Source organism: Cavia porcellus, unplaced genomic scaffold, assembly GCF_034190915.1.
Source record: "Cavia porcellus strain 051 isolate PalLab524CR breed Dunkin Hartley unplaced genomic scaffold, mCavPor4.1 scaffold_17, whole genome shotgun sequence".
NCBI lineage: Eukaryota > Metazoa > Chordata > Mammalia > Rodentia > Caviidae > Cavia > Cavia porcellus.
The window spans coordinates 51,108,096-51,135,931 of record NW_026947500.1 but is presented as its reverse complement, the minus strand read 5'-3'; the positions used below and the strand labels follow the sequence as shown (position 1 = coordinate 51,135,931).

Here is a 27,836-nt window from a genome sequence, read left to right as displayed (position 1 = left end):
CTCTCCCGGTGGGGAGAGGGGGTTTCCGCACCTCTCCTAGCTGGGGAAACTAAGACCTGAGGCAAGCCCCACCCTCCCACCCCCAAGCTCAGCAGGAGTCAGATTCCTAGGCCAGACTTGAGCTTTTCTGTTTTTTCATCGTGGGGCTTGAACCCAGGGCTTGCACACTGGGCAAGTGCCCTGCCACTGAACTTGTGTTTTGAGACAAGGTCTTGTTAGATTGCATTTAAATGTGTGGTCCCCCTCCTCAGCCTCCTGAGTAGCTGGCATTACAGGCTTGCACTGCTGTGCCTGGCTTTTTTTCTCCCAGAAATCGTAATTATTTTAAACTGTGAGGGTGGCAAACCCCTATACCCCTCATACTCCTGGAGGCTCAAGCAAGGAGACTGCTGAGTTTTAGGCCATCCTGGGCCACATAGTGAGTTCAAGGCCAGCCTGAACTACATAGCAAGATCCTGTCTCAAAAACAAAACTATTCACCCCATTAAAGCAGGGCCTGCTGCTAAAAGTCACCTCCTGTCTACCTGCGCCCTCCGAGCACAGCCCGCCGGTTCGAGACAGACAACACAGCGGGCGCTGGTGAGAGCAGGATTTCTTTATTCCTCATTGGTTTAAAATGGCTAATCAGAATAAAAAATAAATGGGCCTCTGTGCGGAGGCTGGGCCTTCCCTCGTAGAGTCAGAACCCAGCATCCTCTCTACCCAGCACATCTGGGCTGGACCGAGGGGCAAACCCCCCGGGGAAGACGGAAGGGCCTGGGCCTGCCACTCCTTCTCTCATCCCCAGTTTTTGGCATGTGATTAAAAATATTGCTTTTTGGATTCTTTACTCCTGTCCTTTGATTTAAAATTACATTAACCATGTAAGCTGGAGAGCTTTTGGAGGGGCTCATGAGCCCCTGCTCTCCCCAGAAGGGGCAGACCGGACCCCGCACCCTGCCAGCCGTGTGTCCAGAGCTGTGGCCCTTCCCAGGGGGGCCCAGAAGCCCCTCGTCCCACCTCACCTACGCTTGCCAGGCCCAGGCCCTGCTCCTGCCTGTCACGGCACCCACTGAGGATGTTGGTTCCTAGGTGGTGACGGGGGCAGGGAGCCTCGGCAAGAAAGAAGGCAACTGTCTTCCTGCCGGCTGAGGAGAGGGCAGAGTGCCACCCCGACGTACAGAGCCCTCCCCATCTTCCCAGCCCAGGATAGATATATAATTTCTTTGATATTTATAATATATATAATATATATATATATGTACACACACACCTGGTAACGCAGAAGAGGAAAAAAATAGAATCCGTAACAATAATAAAAAAAATTTCTGGTTTAAAAATGATCTGGTTCCCTCCAGAGCGAGCATTGCACAAGTCCACTGAGGCTGGTGGGGGCGGCCCTCCATGTGTCCATCCGCCCGTCCGCCCTCCGAGGTTTCACTGCACATGGGCGAGGGCGCCCGCAGAGAGGCGGCAGGGCCCTTTGGTGTAGGCAGGCGAGCAGGTGTGGCGCGGCTCACACAGAGATCTCGTAGGTGGTGCCGCCCACCCCAGACACCTTCTTCACACCGCCCCGAGTGGGGCTGCTGAGTGGTGCCTGCCCTGGGCCGGGTGAGGCCGGGCCCATGCTCTTCGGCTGCCCATTGGATTTGCTGTAGGCGCTCTTTAGCTGCACTTCGTCTCTGGAAGAGGAGGGCATGTGGGTGTTAGAAGGGCATGACCCCACCTCTGCCCAGGGCCACCCCCTCAACTATCTGGGGCTCCCCATTCCCCAACAGGCCAGCCTACTTACTTGGGGGTCAGTAGGGGCTGCAGAGCCACCTCCTCCGCCTCCGAGACGCCGGCTGGAGCTTTTTGGCTGCTGTAAGTAGTGGACCTGCCCAGGAATGGGGCGGCTGGACCCGGATCAGGAGACCCTAAGCCACGGCCCCGGTGCCCCTCGGGCTTCCCGAAGCGGGGCGCAGTGGGGCGGCCCAATGGAGTCTTGGCCAGCGGTGAGTGCTTGGCCTCATCAGGGGTGACACCGGTACGTGGCACATGCCCGGAGCCCGGCGTTGGCTGTGCACCAGAATCCCCCACACCAGCGGCCTCCTCACGGCCTGGGCCCGGCAGTGGTGGTGACTGGCGCAGCAGCTTCTCCCGTTCCTGCAGCGAGGCCACAATGTGGCGCGACAGATTGTCGTATCGGACGGGGGATGGCTCACGGGGTGGGCCAGTGGGCGCCAGGCGCGGGTGCCGCTCAGCCTCACGCTGCTGGGCCAGGCGCGCAGACAGGAAGGGTGAGGTGTAACCCAGCGGTGGCTCGGGCTCTGGCCCAGCCTGTACTGACTCAAAATCGGGGCTGTCCGACGGCGTGAGGAGGCTGTCGTAGGACAGGCTGCCGTTACGTGTCTGGTTGGCCAGGCTCTTGTAGGACGTGGAGGTGGTGCCCTCAGAGCGGATGGACTGCAGCTGACCCAGCTCAAAGCCTGTGCCCTGGGCTGACTTGAGGCTGGAGGAACGGGAACCACTGGAGAGAGGGTCGAAGTGAAAGCTCTTGCCAAAGGTCGGGGACCGGAAGCTCTCAGGCTCCAGGCTGGGCTCCGAGCGGTAGCTGGGATGGCGGCTGCTCTCCGCGATGGAGGTGGGCTCCCTCAGGCTGTCCCCACGGCTCAGCTGAGGAGAAGGACACTACTCAGCGGTGCCCATCTTCCTCCAGCCCCCCTTTGGTGCTCACTGCTACCCTACCTTGGCGCTGGAGGAGTGCGGCATGGCAGCCGATGCGCTGCTGCTGCTGTAACCCGGCCGGTACTTGTACATGGTGGGCGTCGGTGGGCTGTCCTTACCCAACAGGCTGCTGTCTGCAGGGAGAGAGCCAGGGGCCGGTCCCAAGCTGCTCTTCTGACCACAGCCTGAAGGGACAGGGTAGGGGCCGAGCAGGAACAGGTCCACCCAGCAAAGGTGCCAGGCGTGGTGGTGCACTCCTGGAATCCCAGCACTCTGGGAGGTTGAGACAGAAAGAACCTGCCTTCCAGTCGAGTCTGGGTTGAAACTTAGTGACTTAATGAGATTTCGTCTCAAACATTAAAAAAGGCCAGGGATGTAGCTCAGTGTGAAGCCCCTATGGCCAAGCCCCAGGACCCCAAAACAAGAGAAGGAACATTGGGGGCACATAGTGCACTGCGGTGGGGAGGCACCACACCAGCAGTTCTGGAAGGCCCCTGGACTGCCCAGAAGCCGACAGGGGTGAATGGCATCTGTCCTCCGCCAGCCCCCCACCAAAGCAACCTGCTCAAGTGATGCCCTGGGGCACCCTCCCACCAGCCCCAGCCCCAGCCCTCACCCTCATGCGGGGCCAGGCTGAGGTGCGTGCGCAGCCCTGTGTAGCGGCTCAGGTCTGGTTTGGGTGGCGGCGGCGGCTCTGCATCTGCTGACTGGCTTTCTGTGATCTCCAGGCTGCCCTTGGACTACATGGAGGGGAGGGAGGAGGGAGGGAGGCAAAGACATTTAGGGTTGCAGGGCCCACATGGACTCCGTGGAGCTCGGTATCAGTCCTTTCATTGTTTCTGTTTTTTTTAATTTTGTTTTTTTCTTGTTTTTGAGACACGGTCTTGCTATGTAGTTCAGTAGTTCAGGCTGGTCTCGAACAGTGATCCTCCTGCCTCAGCCTCCCTGAGTGCTAGGATTACGGGTATGCACCACCACACCCAGCTTTTTTTAATTAATTTTATTGGTACATTTCAGATATACATGCTAGGGAAGCTGTGGCTGGATACCTCTTACTTTTTTCCCCATTTCCCTTTCCTCCCTTCAACCCCTCTTCTCATTTGCACAAAAGCTTTGTTTCCATTTTCTTCTTTCTATTCTTTCCCTTCCTTCCTTTCTCCCTCCCTCTCGCCTTCCAGTTCCCCCTCCCATTTCTATTGTCTGTGAGGCATTTCTCCCACCAAAGAAGCAATGCAGTATTAGATGTGTGTGTGTTACCGGGCATTCTCACCCAGGACTGTGGACAAAGCGCACGGAGCTTCCCACCCCACTGTCACCTACTTGTCCATTTCAATCACACTACACACACACTACACACACACACACACACACACACACACACACACACACACACACACACACACGTCCCGCTCCTATCACCTGCAAGCTGGAAAGTCTTCCCATGAAGACATCCAAACAACTGTACAGGACTTCTACTGCCTGAACTCAGAGTCTAGTGAAAAGACAGGGACTGCAAGGACTGTGAGCTCACAGTGGCCCCATGAGGAAGCTGCAGACCTAGGGAAGATTTCCCGCAGACCTGTGCCTCGGCAGAGCCCACACTCAGCATTCATGGCCTTCACCCTTCCGCGCCCTCACCTTCGTCCTCCTCAGCTCCCCTTGGATGCCATTATCCATGATCTTCACCGTGATCTGCCCATCCGACACTTCTGGCCGAAGGAAAGGAGGTCTGATGACAATCGTCTTCTCCTTCTTTGGTCTCCCCAAATACCTGAGTTGTAGAGAGAAAAAAGGCGTCCTTCCTATGCCCCTGCCTTCCCCCTAGAACCCCCTGCCTGCTGCTTGGGTGGGAGAGCAGTCAGGTGATGCAGGAGCATGCTGCAGGCCACCTGTCAGGTCACCACTTTTCTCAGTTCAGTCAGGCTGGGGACTTTCGCTGAATAACGGCTGAAGGGCTGTTTCCAAATGGGAAAATTCAGTTACATCTGTGGTCCACTTCTGATGAAAAGTTGCACCAATAAGGCATTTTATCACCAGATTAAAAAATAATGATCATTTAAAAACTAATGTATTCAGAGCTGAGCATGGCAGCATATGCCTATAATCTCAGCATTTGGGAGGCCAAGACAGGAGGACTGCCATGGGTTCGAGGCCAGCCTGGGCAATTTAGCAAGAGACTTGTCTCAAAAAAAAAGCAGGTATTTAAAATAAACCACAACAAAAGCCATGTATATGTCAGACTTTGTTTTGAAGCTTTACCCCAAACCTGAATGCAAAGATGTTGTGTTATAACTTTTTTTTTTTGTCTTTTTCCTTTTTATCGGTAACAGGGATCGAACTCACGACTGCCTGCTTGCAAGGCAAGCGCTTGTGTTATAACTTTTAAAGCCATATAAATAAGCGTGCTCACCTAAAGACTTAAAAGCAGGCTTGTAAATATTTTTAAGGAGTTTTATTTGAACACTAACATATAGCAACTACCACAACAAAAACAAACAGAAAAAGACCCTACTTATTGCCAAACACATGACATAATCCCAGCCAGGAGCAAAGCCCTGGGTTTAACCTGCAAACCAAAACACCTGTCCTGCCAGGGGCTGGGGCCAGTGGGCCTGCCAGTGGGAGGGGCGGCAGCAGAGGTTCTCGGTTCCATCACAAACTGCAGCATGCTGGGCCGGGCAGCAGGCACTAGCTCCAGGCCTTCAGGGTCTCATGTACTGTCCACTCACATAAGCTCAGCCAGCAGGACCCACAAGGTCTGGAAGTGTGGATACCTCTGCCCCCCCATCAGGTTCTGACCTTTCTGAGACCAACACCAAGACCCGACCCCAGAACCCAGAGAAGGGAAAGTGTGGGCCAGGGCAGCACCCAGCCAGAGGCAGTGGTGGTGGCGACGGCAACATACCGAGGCGCTGGCGAGCTGCAGAGCACACGGCTGACATTGTTACAGCAGCCATTGGTAAAGGGGTTCACACCGCCCCGGAATTTACCCGTAACCTAGAAAAGACAAAAGGATAGACCAGTCGTGGGTGGAGTCCATGGTGGGACAGTCCAGGGTGGAGGCCAAAGCGTCTCCGTCGCAGGTTATTCTGCAGCTATCCAGGGATGCAAAGGGAAGCAAAAACCCAAGCAACCATCCCAAGCTTCCACTCAGGAGGGCTGTGAGAGGGACTCCAGAGTCTGCAGGGACAGTGTGTGACCCCAACACTGGTTTCCCATATACCCAGGTGTCAAGTCACCTGCAGCTGTCCAAGCCCCTTATACCAAGGCACAGCATCTGTCCACCTGACAAACCTGCAGTCATCGCCCGGGGAACCACCCAAGGAACGAACACGAACACACACACACGCACACGCACACACACACACACACACGACCTCTCCGAAGCGCCTGACTGCATCTTGGGCAAGCTACGAAGACTGCTGCCTACACTCCTCCGCCTCAGCAGGAAACGGCCACCATGGCAGCATCCCCAGCTGGCACTGCCCACCACCCTGCCGCGGCTCCGCACCTGCTCATTGGTTGTGCGTCCCCTGGCCACCAGCACCACGTGAAATCCCGTGAGGCCCGCGACGGGGATGAAGAACAAGCCTGCCACACACATTACTGCCATACTGATGCCAAGCAGTCAAGGAGAACGGCCCAGTCCTGAGCCGCCTTCCCAGTCCCAATTCCTAGGCTCTTCTGCCCGACCCACACACCAAGGCCCGAAGGATACGTGACAGCCGTGCGGACGCCTGAGAGCTCTTCCAAGTGGTAGAGGACATACAGGAGGCCAAAGCCAAACACGCCCATGATGTGGGCCGTCAGGGAGAGGAGGAAGAGGAAGAAGTAGCGGTAGTTCCGGCGTCCGATGCAGTTATTCACCCAGGGGCAGTGGTGGTCGAACTCCTAGGCAGAGAGATTCAGCCTGAGGGGCACTCAGGAGCTGGTATGGACTGAGCCCCAAGGTCGCCACACCAATGCAGGCCAGAGCAGCGCCCCCCACCCCTGTGGTCCTGTGGGAGGGCGTGCCAAGGTGGAGGCTGAGGCCAGTTCTTGCATCTCCAGGATCGTCATGTTATAGGCTCTGTACATCAGTCAAAATTCAGGAGACGGGCTTTGGAAGGAATGCTAGCAGACAGCTGCTCACGGCCAGGTAAGATATGAGTAAACAGAAAAGGGGATGCAGAGGGAGCCAGGAAGAGAGGCAGGACTGACTATGGCCAGTGCATGCCCTCTGCCACACATCGGATTCTCAGGAGTCCCCCACCACCACAATGGGCACTTCTGGGCCTGCACTCACCTCCACACAGTTGTCACAGACGCTGCAGTGGGAGCAGCGCGGCGGCCGGTAGAAACGACAGGTGGCGCACCACTTCATGCGCACCTGGATGCCCTTGATCTCCACTGTTTTGTACAGGGGAGCTCGGAAGTCATCCTCTTTGTCCTCATCCTCCTCCGCTAGGGGAAGGAAAGGTCTGTTAACACAGCTCAGCCAAACACGAGGAAGCTTAGGAGGGACTGAACCACACATGAGGAACGCAGCAACATCAGGGGCCGGAGACAGGTAATGACAACCTAATGCATGAAAGGAGATGGATGCTCTGAGCAGACCCGTGGCCTGCAGGAAAAAGAGGCGCTATCTGGGTGTGCCTTGGAGGACTTCCGGAAAAGCTAAGGGACTGGACTGTACCCACCTGGGCGCAGCTGTGCACCCAGGCAGGATTTATTTACACTGGGAACCGATATTGAAGGGAAAACGATCCCAAGGAAGGACACTCTGCCACATGGGCACTGCCACCTCTACCCCACATGCACGGATGCACGGATGCACTCCGAAAACGGCGGTCACTGGCATGTCCAAACAGCTCGTCCAAACAGGGCGAGCCTGCAGGATCATGCAGCACTGCAGGGGTACTTTCTTCCCACAGCCCCAGGAGTTGCACACATACACACCATCTTTCTCCAGTTTTGTTTTACTGAGACAGGGTGTCACCTAGGCCAGCCTCAAACTCAATCATCTCCCAGCTTCCACCTCCCAGATGCCGTGAAGACACATGTGTACCACCACATCTGGCCACTGTTTCTGGCTTGTACCTTGATGGCCCCCAAGCCCTCACGTGGCACAGGTGGGGACTTCAGGAGATGGCTCCGTCACGGGTGTGTGACTCTGAGACTGATTCACGGAGCGACACTGGGATTCAGACTGCCTCTCTGGGCCTAAGGGCAGACAGCTTGGATAGAACATAAAAGACAGAAATAGTGCTGCTGCCACTGCTCATTGCTTATTGCTTTGATACTTCTTTTTTTTTTTTTGTCTTTTTCCTTTTTATCGGTACCGGAGATCAAACTCATGACTGCCTGCTTGCAAGGCAGGCGTTTATGCCGCTGAGCTAAACCTCCAGCCCTGCTACTTCTTCAATACTCTGCCTTCTTCTGCTCGTCCTGCATGAGCTCTTTCTCCTGTGGGATGCCCTCTGCCATGCTATCCTGCCTTGGAACCAGCCAATTATGCACTGAAAACTCTACAAACTAAGAGCTAAATATAAACCTTTCCTCCTTTAACTTTGAGTGTCAGGCCACTTTCTGTTATGTTTAGTGTTTCTGAGCCAGGGTCTCATTACAGTGAAGGCTGGTCTTAAACTCACCATGTAGCCTATGCTGGCCCCAAACTGGTAGCAATCCCTGTTTCAGCCTCCTGGATGCTGAGATTACAGGTGTGTGCTACCATGCCCAACAGGTGTTGGGTGTTTCGTCTCAGCAATGAGAAAAGTAACTAAGACAGCTATACAGGGCCATAAGACTAGGCCCACTGGACCCTTCCCTTACTTTTCTAGTGTAGATCTGTACTTTAGTATTACAGTAGCTGGCTGTGAATCTCAGTACCTTTCCCTGAAGGATACAGGAAGCAATCTATGTGTATTCCAGTATGACAAATGGCAAGCAGTATGCTTGTGTGCAAAAGTGGCAAAACAGTATTTGGATCCTCTTTTACATTCTGGTCAGCCAGTTTTGTGTATGTTTAACCAAGCATCCCCCAGGGTCCAACAGACCCCTGCCAATTCAGGATTTGTTTAAAAAAAAAAAAAAAAAAAAGACATTTTGCTTTTGAATTTTTTTTGATATAAGCAGGCTATTTCAATAAAATGGCACAAAAAAATCAGGTTTGAAAGTTTTGGAGGAAGTCAAAAGTGAATCATCAGATTACTCATGCATGGAAGACGAAGATGATCCATTATGGTAAAACATGTGTTTCCATAACAGAAGAGTGGCGTGGGTAGATGATGATGATGATGATGATGATGATGATGATGATGATGATGATGATGATGATGATAATGATAACTCTGGCATGTGAGCCAAAGTTCCTGTGACACTGAAATGGAGCGAGAATCGGCTGATAGGTCAGGCATGGTGGTGCACACCTATAATTCCTGCACTTAGGAGAATGAGGCAGGTATAAAGTTGATAGTGAAACACTGTCCCTACCCTCAACCTCAAAAAAGAGTAAGAATCAACTGATGCAGACACAGGGAATACAGACATCCTTGACTCAGGTGACAAAGAAAATAGCAATGTGAGTACATAATTAGTAAAATGTTGAGAAATGGCCATGCAACCAAATGTAATGATCTAGTATTAGAACTAGGTAGGAACAAGTAGTACAGGGCTGGAGAGGTCGTTCAATGGCTTAGGCACCTGCCTAGCAAGTGTGAGGTCATTTGATCCCAGGTAACCCCCCCCACCAAAAAAAAGGCAGTAAAGGTCTTGATGGGTGAAATATATTGGACAGAATGCCAGCACTGCCATTCAATGTTGGAAACTGTAACAAATCAAATGCTACAAGATGCTATGAAATACACAGAGGCTGAAATGCAAGTAAAATGTTCTGAATGCACCAATAGCCACATTCGAAAACATATTTATTATGACAGCTCACTAGCTGAACTTGAAGTATTTATATGTCTGCTATATTTAGCACAGATTTCTTACTGTGATTGGAGGAATGGAAAAGACTATAGAAAAGCAATGGGTCAAAATATAGCATAAAAATTTATTCCCCTGATGATATGAAGACGTACTCTCTCTCAATCTAGACATCTACCCTGGACCTCAGCCACCACCTTCTTCATACAGTAACAAACGCAATGAATTTGTGAACAGACTTATTGCTCCCACCTCTCAAGCTAATTGGAATGTCAGATTCAACAAATGGTTACATTTCCAATCCATGTCACATTCAATAACAGGGAACAAGGTGACCAGGTAAGAACTGTACTCAAAAACAAAGCAGAAATTCCAAATGAAATGTTCCAATTTCAAAACAACTGTACGGTACAATCCTTGGATTCCATAAAGATGAAACACTGGTCTTGTATATGGCAGAGGAATGCAAACTTGTACTGCTGATATCAACATCTCACCATGACAGAAACAGTGATAGGGAAACCTTGATGACAAATGGAAGGCTGAGAGGGAGACTTCCTATAACAGGACGGAAGTGGGGTAATGTTGATGAGTTACGCAGCAACTACAATGTCACTGGAAACACAAAGCACTGGCCTAGGGCTGTGTTTCACTTGATCCTAAATATGTGCGTCATGCAAAGTCTGACAGTTTGCAAAGAAAAAATTTCTCCATGCAAACTGTCACGAAGAAATTTTCTTAGAGGACTTGGACTGGAGCTCCTAAGAGATCATTTACAGCAGAGGAAAAACGAAAGGCTTCTGCCCAGGGAACTATGTATAAAAATTGTGGAGCACACCGGTGAGCTCATGGTGGCCAGGCAGGCACAGCATCACAAAGAGAGGAAAAAGAGACAGAAAAACAAACCATACTATCAGTGAAGGCGATACCTGTGTAGGGCACATGCAGCGGTTACGTGTGAAGACTGCCTTGGGTGTGGCAGTTAAACCAAAGCTTACTTCTGTGGCAGAGTTCCATCGGTATTTTCATTGTAGTTCATAGAGGAATTCAATTCTCAAGTTATCTTTTAGATTTTGCATTCAGTACATATCTGATGTGAAAATGTTAATGTCGGGGCTGGGGATTTAGCTCAGCGGCATAAGCACCTGCCTTTGCAAGCAGGCGGTCGTGAGTTCAATCCCCGGTACCAATAAAAAGGAAAAAAGACCAAAAAAAAATTAAAAAAAAAAAAAAAAAAAAGAAAATGTTAATGTCTATTCTAAACACACAATACAAATTAAGAACTTAATACTTTATTTTATTGACAGTTTATGTACCTGTAAGCTACACACTGTATTATATAATAACAACTTCCTGACAAAACAGCCCTGAGATGTCAAGTATGTCCTACAAAAAGGCCAGGGAAGCAAAACACATGGGCTGTCAGTGTAAACTGTGTATGTATGGAATGTGCTGTTGTCATGTATGCAGTGCCTTAGTGTGATAAATAAAGATTTTTTTTGGTAGCATGCTATTGGTATTTTCATTGTAGTTCACATAAGAATTTGTATTATTTTTTTAGACCTAGTGCACAAAAAACAGCCAATGTTGAAAATTATGATGCTTTTCATAAACACTCAAGAACTATTCAACTTAATACTTTATTTTTGTAATACTTTTTTCCTACTAAGTACTCACTATTCAACATAAAACTCATAAAATTAGAATTAATAATCAATAGAAATACTCCTAAATCCTGGGATTACTGGCATCATACCTGAGTATCAAAATTAAAAATACTGTAATTAAATTAAATTAAAATAGCAATGTAGCTTGGTGCAAAGACCTTGGGTTCCATCCCCAGTACAGCAAAAAAAAAAAAAAAAAAAAAAAAACCAAAACAAGAGAAAAACCACCACAAAATATTGGAAGAAAACATAGGACAATGTCACGGTGGCTCTTTCTGATCAGTGAGCTCTTCTCAGTACTTCCTAATAGGGTCAGGGACTACGTCACTACTTCACTACTTGTTTCCATCTCTGGCTTTGGGGAGGTGGCCTCCCTGCACAGCCCAGGCTGGCCTAACCCTAACTTGGGCAGTCTACCCGCTGCTACCTCCCCCTCACTGACCACAACTGTCCATCAGCTCAGAGACAAATCTTTAAATCCAGGGCCTTTCTTTGGAAGGAGAAAACTCGAACATTAGTTATGCTGACATTCTGACCCTTCTGCTGGCAGTGACTGCCTTCCCTAGGAGTGCGCTAACTGGAGTCACAGCTGTTCACACAGGGCATCTATCCCATCCGTGCCCTCCTGAATGCAGTGACCTCTCAGCAGCACTCACCCAGTGCCTCCTGTGTGGTAGGTCACTACACGCACAATGGATGAACACGGAAGTCCTTGTTACAGGGACAGAAGGCTCCTGCCTTCGGACACGAGTCCCACGGGCAGTGCTGAGCCTGCCCTGTGAGAAGAGGAGCCACCGCACCCCTTCCATGCCTACACCCCTTGTCTCGACTCCTGAGGACAGTCCTGGCCTTCGGTACACACCCTTTCTCTACAGGTTCACTTTCAGTTGCCTGATTCCCCCTGCCACCTCTCCTCTGGCTGTTCGCTGCTTCTGTCCTCACCTTACCAACCTGCTGAGGTCCGGCACCCAGAAAAAGCCCTTGCTTCTCCCGGAGCTCCTTTCCCTTTTCTGTCTCCATGCTGCAGGGAGGACTCTAATCCCAAGTGCCCATTTCCCACTCACTGCCTTCCACATCGCCAGCTTGGAATCTGGTGTGTTTCTTCTCCACTCACAAACACTGTCACCACACTCCTGTCACGACCCAGTCAGTACCTCTGTTCCCTCAGCCAGGGAGTGGCTCTGTAACCCTGACACCACCATCCAGAAGCTGCTGATCCAGGAATCAGCCTGGGTCATACCCGCCCCTCCTCCTCCACTGCACAGGGCCAGGCCAACCTCAGCACCCCAACCCCCTCCACTTTCTCTACACCATCTCACCTTGGCCCTTCAAATGCCACATGGCTGAAGCTATTTATTTACTTTTTGGTGCCAGAAATCAAATTCAAGATCTCTCACTTGCCAGGCGGGCACTGCGCCCAGCCTGGCTGAAAGTTTTTAAAACCTGCTCTTTGACTACGACTGCTTGACTGTCCACTGAGGAATTCTACCTAGATGTCACCTGAGTACCACAGATGTGGGCTGTCTGTCTCTGGGGCTGCAAGTACAGTCCAGCATGTCCGAGGTCTCTAACATGACACACATACCTACCCACACACACCAAAAGGGAGTGGAATATAGTTCAGTGGCACAGTGCCTAGCATGCGTAAGGCCCTGGTTCAAGTCACAGTACTAAAAAAAGTTTTAAATAAACAGATGTGGGGTGCATATCTATAACCCCAGCGCTCTGGGAAGCCGAGGCAGGATGATTCCAACCTGGAATCCAACCTGGAATTTGAGACGCTATCTCAAATTCCTTTTTTCTTTCTTGGTTTTTTCAGACAGGAATTTGCAATGCAGTCTAGGCAGACCTTGAACTCATTATGTAGCCCAGCTGGCCACAAAATCGTGGTTCTAAGCCCTAAGTGTTGGAATTACAGGGATGTGCTGCCATGTATGGCTATCTCAAAACTGAAAGGTGGGGTAAAGGGTGTAAGTCCAAGAAAAGGACCTGGGTACAACCCCAAGTACCATACCACAAAAAGACAGAAATCTTAAATATGCCCAAGACTATTCTATCTTCCCCATCTGTTCAACTGTCCTATAACTCTCACTGTAGCTGCTAAAAAGGGAATCAGCACCCAACCTAGGTTACAAGTTAGGAACCTTGAAACTACCATGAGACAACTCCTTCCTTCTCTCCTACCCAAACCCTAAAGGGGCCAATTCTGCCTCACTGCAACTCAAAGCAAGCAGCAATTCTGCAAGTCCACATGGGACACGTCTCAAACCCAGCCGTGAGCTGAGCTCTCCCTGGTCTGTATTATTTATCACACCATAGCCAGCAGAAGGTACCTGTCCATTCTTACAAGAATTATGTTTGTGAAAGGAAATCCGATCTTGAGATCCCTGAACTCGGATAGCGCAAGTTGGCACAGAAGGAAACATCATCTGTGTAACTGACCATGTAACACTAACGTAGCCCACTGAGCCCTCTGAAGCACAGCTCTCGGTCTCCTCCCGCCACTCCTGGCCCGCCCTGCCCTGGACCTCACCACCTCACTAAATTCACCATTTCATGGCCACACTATGAACAGTTCAAAGTCAGCCTGAAGTATACCACGAGACCCAGTCTCAAAAACCAAACAGGGCCTCTGCCTGCCCTCAAGCATGGACCAATCTCAGCAGTGCAGCTGACATCCCCAGCAGAGCCATGGCCTCTCCCTGTGCTCTGCTCATCCGTGCCTGCTGTGATCAGGGCCCCAGACATCACTGGAGCTGCTACAACCCCACCCCATTGGCCCCCAGGCCTTCTACACATTCTGATCAAACGAAGAACTAAAAATGCAGGTCTGACACAAAAGGAGTTATACAGTAAGAAGAGATGGCATATACTCCTCCAGACCCAACCCTGTTTTCTATCCTCAGGCTTCAGAAGCACCCCACAACCCTAGGACTCTACAATCGATTGTCTTCCCAGGGTGACAAGGAGTGTCCAAGGCCTTACCTCGAGGGAAGATCCCTGGGTCCATGAAGGTAGCCATGCTGAAGTTGGCCAGCACAAAGAGAAACATGATGGCATTGTAGATGGGCACTGCAGGTGACACATACAGGCTCAGTCCTGGACACCTGCACAGAGAATACAGGCAGTGAAGGGTAGAAACCTTATACTAGGCCCAGTGCTGCCCACCTTAACCCCAGCATGCTGGGAAGCTGAGGCAGACAGGAGGATCAGAAGTTCAAGCCCAAACTATGCAAGTTAGGTAGGAACCCTGTCTTAAAATAAAAGGGGCTGGGGATGTAACTCGGAGTAAAGACTCTGGGTTCAGTCACCGGTTGTTACGGCCTGTGTCAAGATGTTCCCCAGAGCCACATGCAGCTACAGGTGGGGCTTTCCAGAGGTGGCTAGGGTGTGATGCTGGGATTGGGGCTGCCCTGCCCAGGTGTGAGCATTGTCTGCCCTACAGGTAGCCTGCATAGGACAGAAGGGGCAGAAGGGGAGCTGTTGTGGTCACTGCTTGCTGCTTGCTGCCTCCTGCCTCCCACCACAGACTGTTTCACCTATGTGATGCCACTCTGCCACGACATCCTACCTTGGAGCCAGCCGACTCTGGACTAAACCTCTCCAAACTAAGTTAAATAAACCTCTTTTAGCTCTGGGCGTCAGGTATTTTGCCTCAACAGTGAGAAATGTAAGACACTAGCACTGAAAAAAAGACAGACGTGGCCCTCACTGTTCTTGTAAATCTCATGTGGCTTACTTTGCTCCCCTGTTCTCACCTTCCACTCACCCTCCACGGCCTATCCAGGATTCAGGATGACCAGGGCTGACAGGCAGAGGCCTGCAAACCCCCCAACCCCACTGCAGGCCTGTGCTTTGCATTTGGCCGTGTGTCCTTATCTCCTCCTGGCCCTGAGTGAGAACAGGACTGGGGAGGTGAGTGCACCAGCTGCACTCCTCTGCCTAGCCTAGGGTGCCTAGCCCCTGGCCCAGGCCCACTGACCTGCCTGCACTGCCCATGGCTTCACAGGGCCCTCAACTGCCCCTGGTTTCCCCACTGTGTCAGGTGTCTCCAGGTCTTACTCAACTGCAAGATTACTCTCAAGTTGGGAAATTTAAAGAACGCAGGCAAGGGTGACTATCCAGTTCCCACTCCCATGACACTGGAGCACAGGAAGGGGACAAAAACAGATTCGAAGCCCCACGAGGCCCACAAGCAAAGGGACCCACTGAACATCTCCAAGGTCCACTGCATTCGAATCAAGCCACCTCTACTTTGATTAGGAAAAAGCACACCCTCACCCAGTTAGGCCAGGACACTCGGCTGCCCATGCAGTTTTCTTGGAGCCCAAGTGGTAGAACTGCCTATGGGAGTGGGGTTCAGGAGCAGCCAATGCCCCTTCTCCGGCCTTGCAAAGAACTTCCCACTCCAAGATGGGGCAAATGCCCTAATCTGCTTACAGCTGAGAACTTAATCTCCAGATTCAGGGCAGCATCTGGCCTTGGGCGCTGGGTCTGGACCAGCCGGAAGAAAGATGGAGAAGCTTGGCATGCCCCAATTGCACCCTGGTCCGAGTTAGACAGTGATCTGCCCCTCGGGCCGAAAGCAGAACCAGGCACACAGAGTCAGGGAGCTTTGGAGGCCCTGAGCTCCCTAATGAAACACTAATGAACCAAAAATCAGGGAGCAGAGACAGAATGTCACAGAGCACTGCTGCTCTTCATTGCCACTGTTACCAAATCCCAGGCCACATTCATTCAAAACCATCTTGAGGCTTAAGGCTTTGATTTTCCTGATACATGTTGTATCAGGAGACAGAACGGTAAAGCTGGAGCCAGGCCTCATCTAACAGAAAGCACAGTGCCAGATGGTCCTACCCTTGTGTCACCAGTTCGCATCCCAAGGAGTCCACCTCTCTGATTTCTTTGGTCCCAGAGCAACTCCCTGACCCAAGGCAGGTTTGGGATGGACACACCAGTCCCTGACCTCCCAAACCCCTCTAGGGAGGGAGAGAGAGAAACTGGAAACCAGTCATCCAAGTCAGAGCCCCGCCCTTACGCTCAGGGTCCTTGGGCTTCCACCTGGGGAAGAGGAGAAAGGGTGACTCACTTCCCACCCACAGCCTAGGAAGATAACTGGAAGGAAAATAAACTGAATCCTTGGAGCACAGAGCTGCCTGTGACTTCAAATTCCTAGAACTGACCACCAGGACTAGCCGAAACGAGCAGGGGAACCTTCCGGCCCAGAGCAAAACTGAAGCGGCCAAGAACGAGGTGTCAGCCCACTGGAACCCCAGCACAGATCTCCGGTCCCACTAGTCCTGCAGTTTTGTCTCCAAACACAGTAACTCGCCCCGAGCTTGGGTGCACTGCCAGCCCTAATGAGGAAGCCAACCCAAAGGGCTCTCTAGCCCAGCTCATCCCAGCTCAAGCGTGTGATCCTGGAACCCAGTTCCAATAGCTGCTGCCAAAATAAAGCCTGCCTCCCTTGTGGCAGGATCTACAAGTGACAGGGTGACTCAAGCTCTTTAGTGGCATCTTCTACCCCTAGCACTTGGCAGGGACCGCGTACTGCCCTGGGCCCGAGCCAGCAGAGCCTCTTTGGGCCGAAGTCCCCACTAGCTGCCCCTGCGCTCTGATGCATGGAGTTGACTGTGAGTCTGCTGCCTTGAGGCAGGGGGGGCGCGATCCTGGGCAAGGAGAGGAGCTGCTGGGACCTGTCCTCAGCCTCGGGTAAGCACAGGGCACAGGGATTGGCCAGCCAGGAAGGCAGGCTGAGTCACCCAAAGGCTCCCAGGCCAAACCGTCCAGACAGAACAGGGTTTTCTGTCCACCCACTCAGCACTGGGCCCCCTTGGCCAGAGGCAATCTTCGAGGGGCTCCAATAGCCCCTCAACACTTCCCAAGTGAAAACAAGAAGGTTCCTAGAAAGAAAGGCAAAACAAGACAGGAGGCACTACGGCTGTTAATCCCACCTCAGATAACGCTTCACTTGCAGCCGTGCATAACCCACACACATCCTCATGCTTGCTACTTCCAAAACACAAGACAAACTGGAGAGCGAAGGAAGATGCCTGAAAAGACTCTGCATGTCTCAGGCCAGCTGGCTGAGGGCTGCAGACACAGGGATCACCAATCATCACCAGTGCCTGCAGTTGCTACTGCCCCCCTAACTCCACCTCCCTGGCCTCGGTGCCAGGGGTTCAGGGGCGCTGAGACACAGGCCAGCACCAGAGGCCAGGACTGCAAAGGAGGCTCACTTCCTGCCCTGTGTGACCCTCATCTAGAAGGGCTCCATCAAGACTCTGTCACAGTGATGGGAATTTTGTGGAGTTCTTGATGATGCACACAGACCACCAGCTCGCCACCACTGCTGTGAAAAAACACCCTCTCCTCACGCGGGAAGCGTTGCCTTGAGGCCAGGCACTGTGGTGCTCACCTATAACCCCAGTACTCAGAGCAGAACAGTCACAAATTAGAACCAGCTGGACAAGACCTTGCCTCAGAAAAAAGCCAAGCAGGTGCAGGCCTACACCAGGATTTGAAAGGCTGAGGCAGGATGATTGTGAGCCTGCACTACATAGTGAGATGCAATCTGAAAAAACTGAACCAAAAACCAGGCAACAATACCCCTACCCCAGAGACAACTTGCTCTGTGCTTCTATAATCTAGGCTTTCCAGAAACTGAGTGCCCCAGGCAAGGCCTGGGCACTTACTCCTGGATATAAACACCAAGCAGAGAGAAAACAGCAGTTACAGCCACTGCCCAAGAGGGGAGCCTATGTCCTGAGCCACACCCACCAGGATTAGGCACTAGAACCTCTGCTATTAGGGAGACTCTGATTGCCAAGCCCTGTAGGTAAGAGGGCCAGAAGGAGCCAAAGACAGAAACTGAAAGCTAGGGCACCTGGATGAGGTCCTTGGAAAGGCGCTCAGGCTTCTGGCCCAGCCTGATCTCTAGCCTCCGGGTTCACCCAAGGCACACCCTTCCCTCACAGCTGGAGGACAAACATGGTTGGGAAAGATGTCACCCGTAGCAGGAGAAGACGCCGCAGGAGCAGCTCAGTGACTTCGAGGGGGCTGCCAGGAGCCCTAAAACTTCAAGGGACCCCCAAAGACACACTGAACGGCCGGTTCCCCCACTGGCTTCCTACTGGGAGAGGAAGCACCCCAGGCCACAAGGGTGAACAGACCCCTGACACCCACACAAACCCACTCCCTCAGCACTGCCACTGCCAGCACCAGCAGTCACCTGAATGCTGCAAGAGGACAGCCGCGGCCAAGCTGAGCCTCCTCTCCCCTGCTCTCCTTTCCCCTTCTGGGCAGAATCCCAGCACCCCAAAGAGGAGAAAGGAAGTGAGTAAGGGCAGCACCCCTAGCTCCTGCTTGGTTTTGGCCCTGGACAAACTCTGGGAAGAGCAGGGCACAGGTAGCTCTGGGGGAGGCTTCTACTGCTCTGTCCAAACTTCACTGAGCAGAAGAAAAGCCTAGCTTCTCTGGTGACCAAGCCCAGTGCTAACTTCCACTCAGGGCCTTCCGCATGTAACAAAGGAGCATGGAGGGTAGCTGTTCCTACTTAGCTGACACTTGCCTCTCTCGCCAGTCATGTCTACCACTAAGGCACCCTTCCTCCTGTTCCCTGACCTCCAGGTCCCACCTCAGCCCACCCTTGGGCGAGAACAGTAGGGTGACAGAGGGCAGACCTCAGGCCTCTCACCTGATACAGCATTGCCTTCGAAGGCTGTCTCCAGTCTTCACCAAGGGGCTCTATAAGGACTTGGACCTCAAGCGGGGTAGAACCCACAGAGCAGCAGTGCTGGAGAATAACAGCGCCTTGGCCCAGACATGTGCTTCGAGAGCCACGACAACCCAGCAGAAAGAGGAGCCATAGCATGGAGGGAGAGAGGACAAGTAGGGCATTTGTGCCTCGGTGGGGTGGGCAGGGAGGAAAGGCAGCCGGAAAGTATGCCAGTGAGAACTTCATCCAAAACCCAAGGCTCCGCTGACTGTGGATCAGAGGACCCGCTCTAAACAAGTCAGTGCCAGGCATGGTGGCCAGTTCAAGGGCAGCCTGGACTGACAGTAAGTCCCAAGCCAACCTGAACTATACAGCAAGACTCTATCCCAAAATAAAGTAAACTGAGTCAGTAACTTCCTCCAAACCAAGATGTATGTAATTACGTATTACGTGTTGCAAACACAGCATAGTAAAAAAAACATCTCCAAGATCTTTTTCCCTGGGGCTAGGAGACCACAGAAGGGAGGAGGGCCCCTATTTTGCTGGCACCAGAGAATGAGAAAAGTAGGTTAAGCAGCTTCAACTATCAGTTGAGAAGATGCCTCCATCCGTACAGTGCTGTGGGCAAACTGGTAGAACCAGCCAGGCCCTGCAATGGTTTCAGATCGGCAAGCTAAGAACAAGGACTCCACGCCCTGAAGGACAGCCGCCACTCACGCCCAACTCCCCAGGCTTTGCCCAAGCCTCTGCCTCTTGAGGCCAGCAGAGCCACCCAGTGGAAGCAGCCAAGGTGTGGCAGATCCAGGTTAGCCACCTGGTCCAGCCCCACACTGCACAAGGGCACCAAGACACCTAACAGTGCCTGTTGGTCTAGAGTCTGACTATGCTTCCTGGTCATGACAGTAAAAGCAGAAACAAGTCCTGACACGGAGCTCACACCTTTCTCCTGGTAGTCCATGCACAGAGGAGAACAGGACGCTGAACACACTGCAAAAGATAATGAAGCAAACAGAAGCCAGACAGAAGAGCAGGGCTGCCTCTAATCCCTGAGGCACCTGGTGAGAATGGGCAGGACCCAGACCCGGGCCAAAACACCCACAACTTCAGCACTTTGGGAGGAACAGGCTGATGCCAGGCACCAGGGAAGGATTTGCTTTCCCATTTCAAAACCAGAGAAAAACTGAGTGCAGTGGTGCTTGCCTATAATCCCAGCACTTAGGAGGCTGAGGCAGGAGGATCACTGTGAGTTTAAGATCAGTTTGGGCTACAAAGTGAGTTTAAGGCCAATCTTAAATGCATAATGAGATTCTGTCTCAAAAAGACAAAAAATAAGAAAAACCCGGAGAGGACACCAGCAACTCCCTCTTCCTTCTACCCACTGGACCAACTATCTCGGAGCTGTCCACACCACTGAGTCTTGCCTCACCGAGTCCAAACTCTGTCACTGCCTGGTCACTTCAGTCTCTCCCTTTTCCCAGCAACCTGGAGCAGCTCAACAGCACCTCATCATTAGGTTGGAGCTGGAACCACACCACACTGAACTTTCCAGAAAAGCCAGCATGTTCTGATCCCTCGGAAAGCTGCAGCTAGAGTGCTAACTCGGTGACTCAACAGATTAAAGCTTGAAGGGCCTGCACAGGTCCACTGCCACATTGTAAGCAGCAACAAGCTGACAGAGCCAAGTCTGGAGGCCCCAGCTAGGAACCATTGCAGGCCCTTGAACCTAAGCAGGACCTCCTCCCAGGCCTCCTGCCTTTCCCAAACTAAACAAGGAATGGGAACTACTCTCCCCTCCACAGGAACCAACCCAGGGTACACGTCCCATACCAGGCACGGGGCCTTTCCCAGATGACTTCACCTCTCCAGGAGGCCTCAGCACTTACAGAGAAGAGATATGGGGCACACCTAAAATTCCCACAGCCTGGGAGGCTGAGATAGGAGAAGCACAGGTCCAAGCCCAGTGTGGGTAATTACAATGACTTAGCAAAACCCTGTCTCAAAATTCACAAATTAAAGAGGGGTTGTGGCCATAAGTAAGTATAAAGGCCATAAGCTAAGTATAAAGGCCCTGGGTTCAATCACCAGTATAGAAAAAAAGGAAAACAAAGAAGATCCCCTGGCAGCCCTGAGCCATGCCAGCTGGTGGGTGCATGCGCCTTATACACTCTCTGAGACCATCCAGCACTCCTTCATGACCTTGGCCAAGGCTCCAGACATCCGGGGAAAACCCATTGCAACAGGGGAAGATTTTCGTCTCCTCCTCCCCAAGAACTGGCTCCTTCAACCAGCACAAAGTCTCTCCAGTGGCTTCCTCCCACCTCTTTCACCCACCTAATGAGGGTGTGGGGACTCAACACTGCAAACAGGGAGCCAGGAAGCAGAGCCTCAGGAACCAGGGAGTACAGAGGCCGGAAGTGAGGCTTCTGCTCTCCACACACCTCTCTGTATGCCAAGTGCCAGGTCACTCACTCCGGAGGCTCCAGAACCTGGGACAGTGCCCTGTCCACCTCCCAGGGTCTCTCGTCCCTAGGAAACTTACGTAAAGGCGAAGAAGAGAGTGGTGGCGCCCACTAAGAAGACGGCAGCTGCGGAGACTGGGACGTACTTGCTGGGTTTGAACCTCTTTCCAGACTCTGAGGGCATGGTGGAGCTGTGAAGGGAGAGCTGCCCTGCCGCATAGCCCAGGCACGCGCGGCGGCAGGACAGACAGGAAACAGGGCACGGGGTGGCAGAGAGGGCGCCAACCCAGAAAGCCCGGAGACACCAAAGTAGCACCCTCCCCTCCCGGGAACACTGCGGTCCGAGGTCCCGGAGCGGGGAAAGTACACACACGCACGGGAGGGCAAAGGCGGCTGCAGAGCTGCGTGGTTCCCAGGAGTAAGGCTGAGGGGCAGGTCAGATCCAGGTGGTCGGAAGCTCAGGCTGGGAATGCAGGCTGTGTTCACGCAGCGAGGCACAGGTGGCCGAGATGGAAGGTCAAGTACACAAGGACCAGTGCATGGACAAGGCTGGGCTTCAGGAGAAAAGGGTGTCAGCTCCGCACACAATCTACAGCAGACCCAGTGGGAACTCCTCAGCCAGGGCACCTACAGCTGCGCCCACCTTGAAACTCAAGGCGAAGCCAGGGCACCCAAGGCGTTCAGGAGGAACTCGTTTGACTTCAGCCCTTGTCTCGGCTGGGCAGGCTTCCTGTGGCCGCTGCTCCCACACCTTGACTTTACCAGGGCTGCCGTCTGGCAACAGGGCCTTAATTTTATTTATTTCTCTCCTGATGGCCAATGCTAGACAACAGCTGTTCCAGGGCTGAGTTGTAAATCCTTTTCTTTGAAGGGGGAGGACAAACAGTGAGCCCAGCCGTCTTCAGACTCTTCCTGCTATTCCTGATCCTTTCAAGGGCTCTGTTTCCCACAGAGTTCACGCAAAACTAAAGGGAAACTTAAAATCCGTGAAGCCATGCTCTGCCCAGTGAGCAGACAGATGAGGAACAGCTCCCACTTGATGAGATTGTAACAGGGCACTGTGGGTAAAGGTCGAGCTCCAAAGATGTCCCAGTCTCCAGGTTTCTCGGTGTCTCTGATCTTCCTCTTCGCAGATGCAGAGCTGTGCGGGGTTACGGTGCCTTACCTGGAGAAAAACAAGGTGTTTACCAAAAAAAGTCTTCCGGGCATTTCTAAACAACACCAAGGCCCAACCCCACAGGCTACTCGCTTAAGAAGTTCCTTCTAGGGCTGGGAATTTAGCTCAGCGGCATAAACACCTGCCTTGCAAGCAGGCGGTTGTGAGTTCGATCCCCGGTACCGATTAAAAAAAAAAAAAAAAAAAAAAAAGAAGTTCCTTCAGAAACAAAATGATTTTCCTCTTCCTTCTGCCCACCTGAGAAAGGATAGAGGAGAGCAAGGGTTTACCTGGCCTAAGGTCATCAAAGGACTGGTTCTCCCAAGGGGCCTGTCTTACCTGTGACAAATACCATGAATACAAAAAGCAAAACATAAAGCCAAGCAAGAACACAGTGTGAGGGCTTGAGGGGCAGTCCTGGAACAGAGATCTCTCCTTCATGAAAAAACTATTTATTGCTACAACGAAAACTGTAACATTAAAATTAGGGCAGCAAATCTCATTTTCTTTCTGTATGTGTTTCTTACCCCTTTATGCTTTTCAGTTATATCCATGAAGAGACAGAAGCCAAATTTCAGGCCTTCCAGAATCACCTACTAAAGGAGCTAGGTGAGACACACTCTTGGGTTAAAGGTAAAAGGCCCTCTAAGAGGAACTGGATTCACCATGGGAACTGGTCTTTTTCTACCCAATTCAACAGCTGTTTATTCCTCCACTGGCCTACTAGGAAATAAATTAAGCCCCACCTAACTCAGTATGATTAAAAGTAACAATTGCTCCTGTTGATGACTGTAGCAAAATAATACCAGCAACTTGATTTTATAAGGTGCTTTCCATCTAAGGATCTCAAAGCACTCTACCCCCATTATCTGGTGACACAGTCCCTTATCCTACTGGTAGAACTGAAGACTGAAGAGCCTGAGGCCACCTCTGACTCACCTGAACGGCAGTTAGGCCGGTCCCCAGCCCTGTGCTGACAAACCCTGCCTGCCTCCTTCCCATCCACCTTACTACACGCCTGAAGAGAAAAACCTGGACCTGCAGACCAGACATTTTATTCCAGGTAGGACTTTATCAGACAGCAAGAGTTTCATTTCCCTTAGCAGTTTACTACTTAAAACCAAAGGCAGGATTAAACGTATCAGAGGCTTTGGCTAGTAAAATATAAATGAACTCTAGAATTCACGGAAGGCCCAGGCGCCCACCTTCCAGATCCACTCCCCTACCCTTAACAGCAGGGTTCAGAAGGCCAACCACCACCTGGAGTACAATAAAGTCCCCCGAGACAGGAAAAATTACTACAGTGCTAAAACACACATGACCTCTCTAGTACCTGCTTTCAGGATTACTTAATCCTCAATTTCCCAAACGAACAAAGCCCAGCCTCCTGAATTTAAGGCCTTAAGTAACTTTGTTAACAAAAAACAGCAAAGTCTTGGGTAGTATACCTACTATTAAAACAAAGGTTTTCCTATCTGAGCTAGAGTATCATTTAGACACCATACATTATTTTAATTCTATTTCTACAAGAAAAGCTACACACGGTTAAATATTGGTATAGTAATGTAGGGTCAGGAAAAGCTCAGCAGTTTTGGGAGTATGCTCCTGAGATATAAACATTTTGAGAATCTGTGATGGCTGAGGGATACAGAAAATCTATGAACCTACTGGATATAAATACACAAGTCTTAGCACAAGGCTGTGCTGCAGACAGCAGATCCTGAAACTGCTTTTAATAACTTCTAAGATTTTAAGAGTGCACACACCTGTAATCCCAACACTGGGAGGCTTACTCAGGACTGCCACAAGTTCGAGGCAAGTGTGGGCCACTTACTGAGTTCCATACTAGCCTGAACTACAAAGCGAAAGTCTGTCTCAGGAAAAAAAAAAAGGCAGAGCTCCAAAGATCTCCCTGTCCACAGGTTTCTCAGTATCTCTGAACTTTCTTGATTGAAGGCTTCTAACAAGGTTTAACATGAGTACTTCCTTAAATAATCGAATGTACAGGCGCAGTATCACTGACAGCACAACTGCTGGCTTGCTGAAATCAATTAGCATAATACTACAATACAGTAACTCTGCATACACATAATTCGAGAGGCCATGCAACAAGCTACAGCTAGGTATCACAGTCAGACATAAGCTTAATTCGAGTACTATCATTATAGACCTAGGCAGCAAAGTGTATACAGCAAAATAAGTCATATAAACTGCTTTTATAGAATGTGGGAAAATAAAGCAATTTTGATACAGTTCAGAGGCGTACTAGGACACAAAGATGGGGACGCAAATGTAGGAATACCCTGGACAAGGCGGCATTAACCAGGAAGTGAAAATCCAAAGCAGAAAAATGGCCTCAGCCATAACATATATAGGATCCTAGAACTGCTTTTAATAACTTCTAAGTCACTTCCTCACTTCTCATCTCGGCCAAAGGGGCCAACGCTTTCAGCCCCTGCCCCCAAAAAGGATTCCTACATGTGAAACGCGGCCACCACCGTGGAGCCCAGCCTGTGAAAGTGCAAAGTACTCGGGCAGAGCCCCGGGCCCGACGCCGGGACCGGATAATAGGATGGAGCCCGAGCCAGGTACGGACCGGTCCGGCGGAGAGGGACAACCCGCGGGCGGGACTCAGGGATCTGGGGTAGCGGGGGCCAGGAGGGGACAACGCCGCGGGGCGCGGGCCGGGGGCGACAGGGCGGCGGCCAGTGCCCAGCACGGGGTCTAGGTCAGGCCCAGCGGGAGCCGCTCGGGCTGGCGGCCGCGGACTACGCCTCGACCCGCCGTCCGCCTGTCCGCCTCGGGCCCGCAAGAAGGACCGGGCCCCCGACCCCCTGCCGCGGTCCCCCTTCCCTAGAGGTCACTCTCCCCCTCCTACCTCCCCGGCCCGCACTTCCGGTTCCGCAGGGGCCGGCGTCCCCGGGACTTACCCGCGGCGCGGCGCCCGTCACCGCCGCCTTCGTTGTCACCGCCGCTTCCCGGCAGTGCCGTCCGGCCGCTAAGAGAAGAGGCAGCGCGCGGCCCCCGCACGCTCCACGCCCGCCCCGCTCCTGAGCGTTCCCGCGCGCGACACTCGCCTTCGTGCAGGCGCGCGGCCGCAACCCTCAGTGCCAGGGCTCGAGTCCTCCCGGCGTTTCCATTGGCTCCCCAGCCCGGGCGCGCGCGGCGTCTCTCGCGGAGCACGTTCCTCTCATTCATGAGGCTCGCGCCGCCGCGCCCGCCTCCGTTCACTCTCTCATTCACCCACAGCCCCCACCTTCACGCCGCTCTCGTGCGTGCGCGGGAACGCCGGCGACCGCGGCGACCTCGCATTGTGATTGGCTGCAGGGGAGCACGGCATCTTAGCACGCAGGGCGGCGGGAGCGCGCCCGCAGGGCCGCCGAGTTCCGCGGACGACTGGGCGAAGAAGGCTGGCCAACTGCGCAAAATATCGGGAATGGGGAAATAATGGAACGAGTCCTCCCTTTTCCTGCGTCCTACTTTGCACTCTTTCAGTATCCAAGCAGAAACTTTAAAGTTTAAAAAAGTGTTCATGTGTACTCGAACTACTCCAAAACAAGGGCCACTCTTAGATTCGCCAGATAGCCCCCCCAAATAAAGTGGTACGGTCCAGACTGGCTTCTAGCATAGCCAATTACGGACGGACCGCTGCGTCTTCCTGCCACGCCCCTTCAAGCATTGGCCAACCGCGTGGAGGATAAGGAAGCCGCCCTCCACCCCCACTTTTTTTTTTTTTTTTGATGGCGGAAACTTTATTTAAAACACCTTGCTGAATTAGTCCGGTTGGCAAATCCCGGGTTTCATCCTGATCTCTGGATGTAGAACGCTTTGAGCTGCGGCTCGGACTTGGAAGGCGACCAGACTGGGAGGCCAGAGGGGCAGGAGTGGGGAGCCGGGCAGGAGGGACACAGGGCAGGCGGCGGGCCGTACCGGTCTGAGAGCCCTGCGCCGCCTTCCCGGCCGCACAGCCGGGCTCTCCAGAATAGCTCCGGTCTCTGATGAGCTGCTGGCCGAGTCCCCGAAGATCGCAGCGCGGCGCTTTGCCCTAATTAGCCCGGGACGGCGACTAAGCCCACGGCGATGCCACATGGGCCCTCCTCGCGCGGCTCGGGCCGCTTCCCGTCCGACAGCATCGCTGGCGGTTATGTAATAGACCTGGGAAAGGAAGGGCTCTACCTCCGTCCTGCTAGCGCGCTCGGCCTGATTTCCCGGGTCGGGCCTGGGGACGAAGGTGTGACTGTGGTCCTGACACCTTAGCATCAGGCAGCCAGAGGACGGAGGCGTCCGCCCTGTTTCCTGGGGTCCTGCCAACTTTCTTCTCTGACGTCGCATTTAGTATGAATTCTAATTCATTCTTGTTTTGGTTTTGGTTTTTTGAGAAAGGGCCTTGATGTGTAGCTCAAACTGGCCAGCAACTGATGTTGATCGTCATGCTTCAGCCTCCATTCTGGAATTACAGGAATGCATCACCATGTCTGACTTAGTTCTAATTCATTCTTGCTATGGACTTCAACCCAGTGTGTATTGCAACATAGTTGAGTTTTTGTTAGTATTTTTAAAAACTTTTAGATAGTAGAAAAGATAAACTTAAGTAGTGCTGGAAGTAGAAATGTTTACATCGTGTGTCTTTGACCTCTAAATCTTTCCCTAAAATAAAATCGAATTTCAGTTTTTTGTTAGATATGAAGCTTTTTCATTTCCTCCACTTCATGCCTGCACTTCAGGCATTTTTATTTTTCCACTTCGGCTGAGAACCTATAGGCTTCGTGATGTCTGTTGGTGAGAGGGGCTCAGGGAAAAAGACCGATGGCCCCCCATCTTTCACTGTCCACCCCTGGGCTCCGGCAGCAGCAGTAGGCTCCGGAACTGTCCCAGCTCTTTTTCACCGAGGCATAATTACTATTTCAACATTTAGAGTCGGTTTTCTTATCCAGTTTTCCATCGGATCAGGCAAAGTGTATCTTGGAACGGATTTTGGACAGAACATAAGGTTTAAACTGCTAGTCACTTCTAAGTAGTAGTTTAGAGTAAAATCTAGCCTAAAACAAAAAATAAGCAGATCATGGTGCTAAAAATTTTATTTTGATATGTCTATGAATACTTGTAATTATCTAATGTTTTCATCTGTTTTGTTTCTTGGAGACAGAGTCGCACTATACAGCCCAGGCTGGCCTTCAATGCATGCCTCAACCTCCCTCAGCCTTTGGAGTGCTAGGATCACAGGCATGTGCCACCATTCCCTT

General features: G+C 51.9%; 1 protein-coding gene and 1 long non-coding RNA gene across 3 annotated transcripts; one reads left to right on the top strand and one right to left on the bottom strand.

Annotated features, from left to right (window-relative positions):
* Positions 1-580: 580 nt before the first annotated feature.
* Positions 581-25,851, bottom strand: Zdhhc5 (zinc finger DHHC-type palmitoyltransferase 5). Of its 2 annotated transcripts, none has more exons than XM_003464219.4 (12): positions 25,524-25,851; positions 21,518-22,602; positions 14,247-14,368; positions 6,971-7,128; positions 6,404-6,576; positions 6,197-6,299; positions 5,591-5,682; positions 4,324-4,456; positions 3,302-3,425; positions 2,707-2,819; positions 1,772-2,634; positions 581-1,661 (listed from the first exon to the last, which is right to left on the bottom strand). In XM_003464219.4, exons 2-12 carry the CDS (start codon positions 21,619-21,621, stop codon positions 1,496-1,498), a joined length of 2,151 nt encoding a protein of 716 aa, XP_003464267.1. In that variant the 5' UTR covers positions 21,622-22,602; positions 25,524-25,851; the 3' UTR covers positions 581-1,495. The 2 variants fall into 2 exon arrangements, with proteins under 2 accessions (XP_003464267.1, XP_013001922.1); XM_013146468.3 differs by having other exon boundaries at positions 21,815-22,602.
* LOC134470974 (uncharacterized) lies at positions 23,120-27,274 on the top strand. Its single transcript, XR_010040267.1, has 3 exons — positions 23,120-23,656; positions 25,030-25,181; positions 25,843-27,274. It is a non-coding gene; the product is annotated as an uncharacterized LOC134470974 (long non-coding RNA).
* The last annotated feature ends 562 nt before the right edge of the window (positions 27,275-27,836 follow it).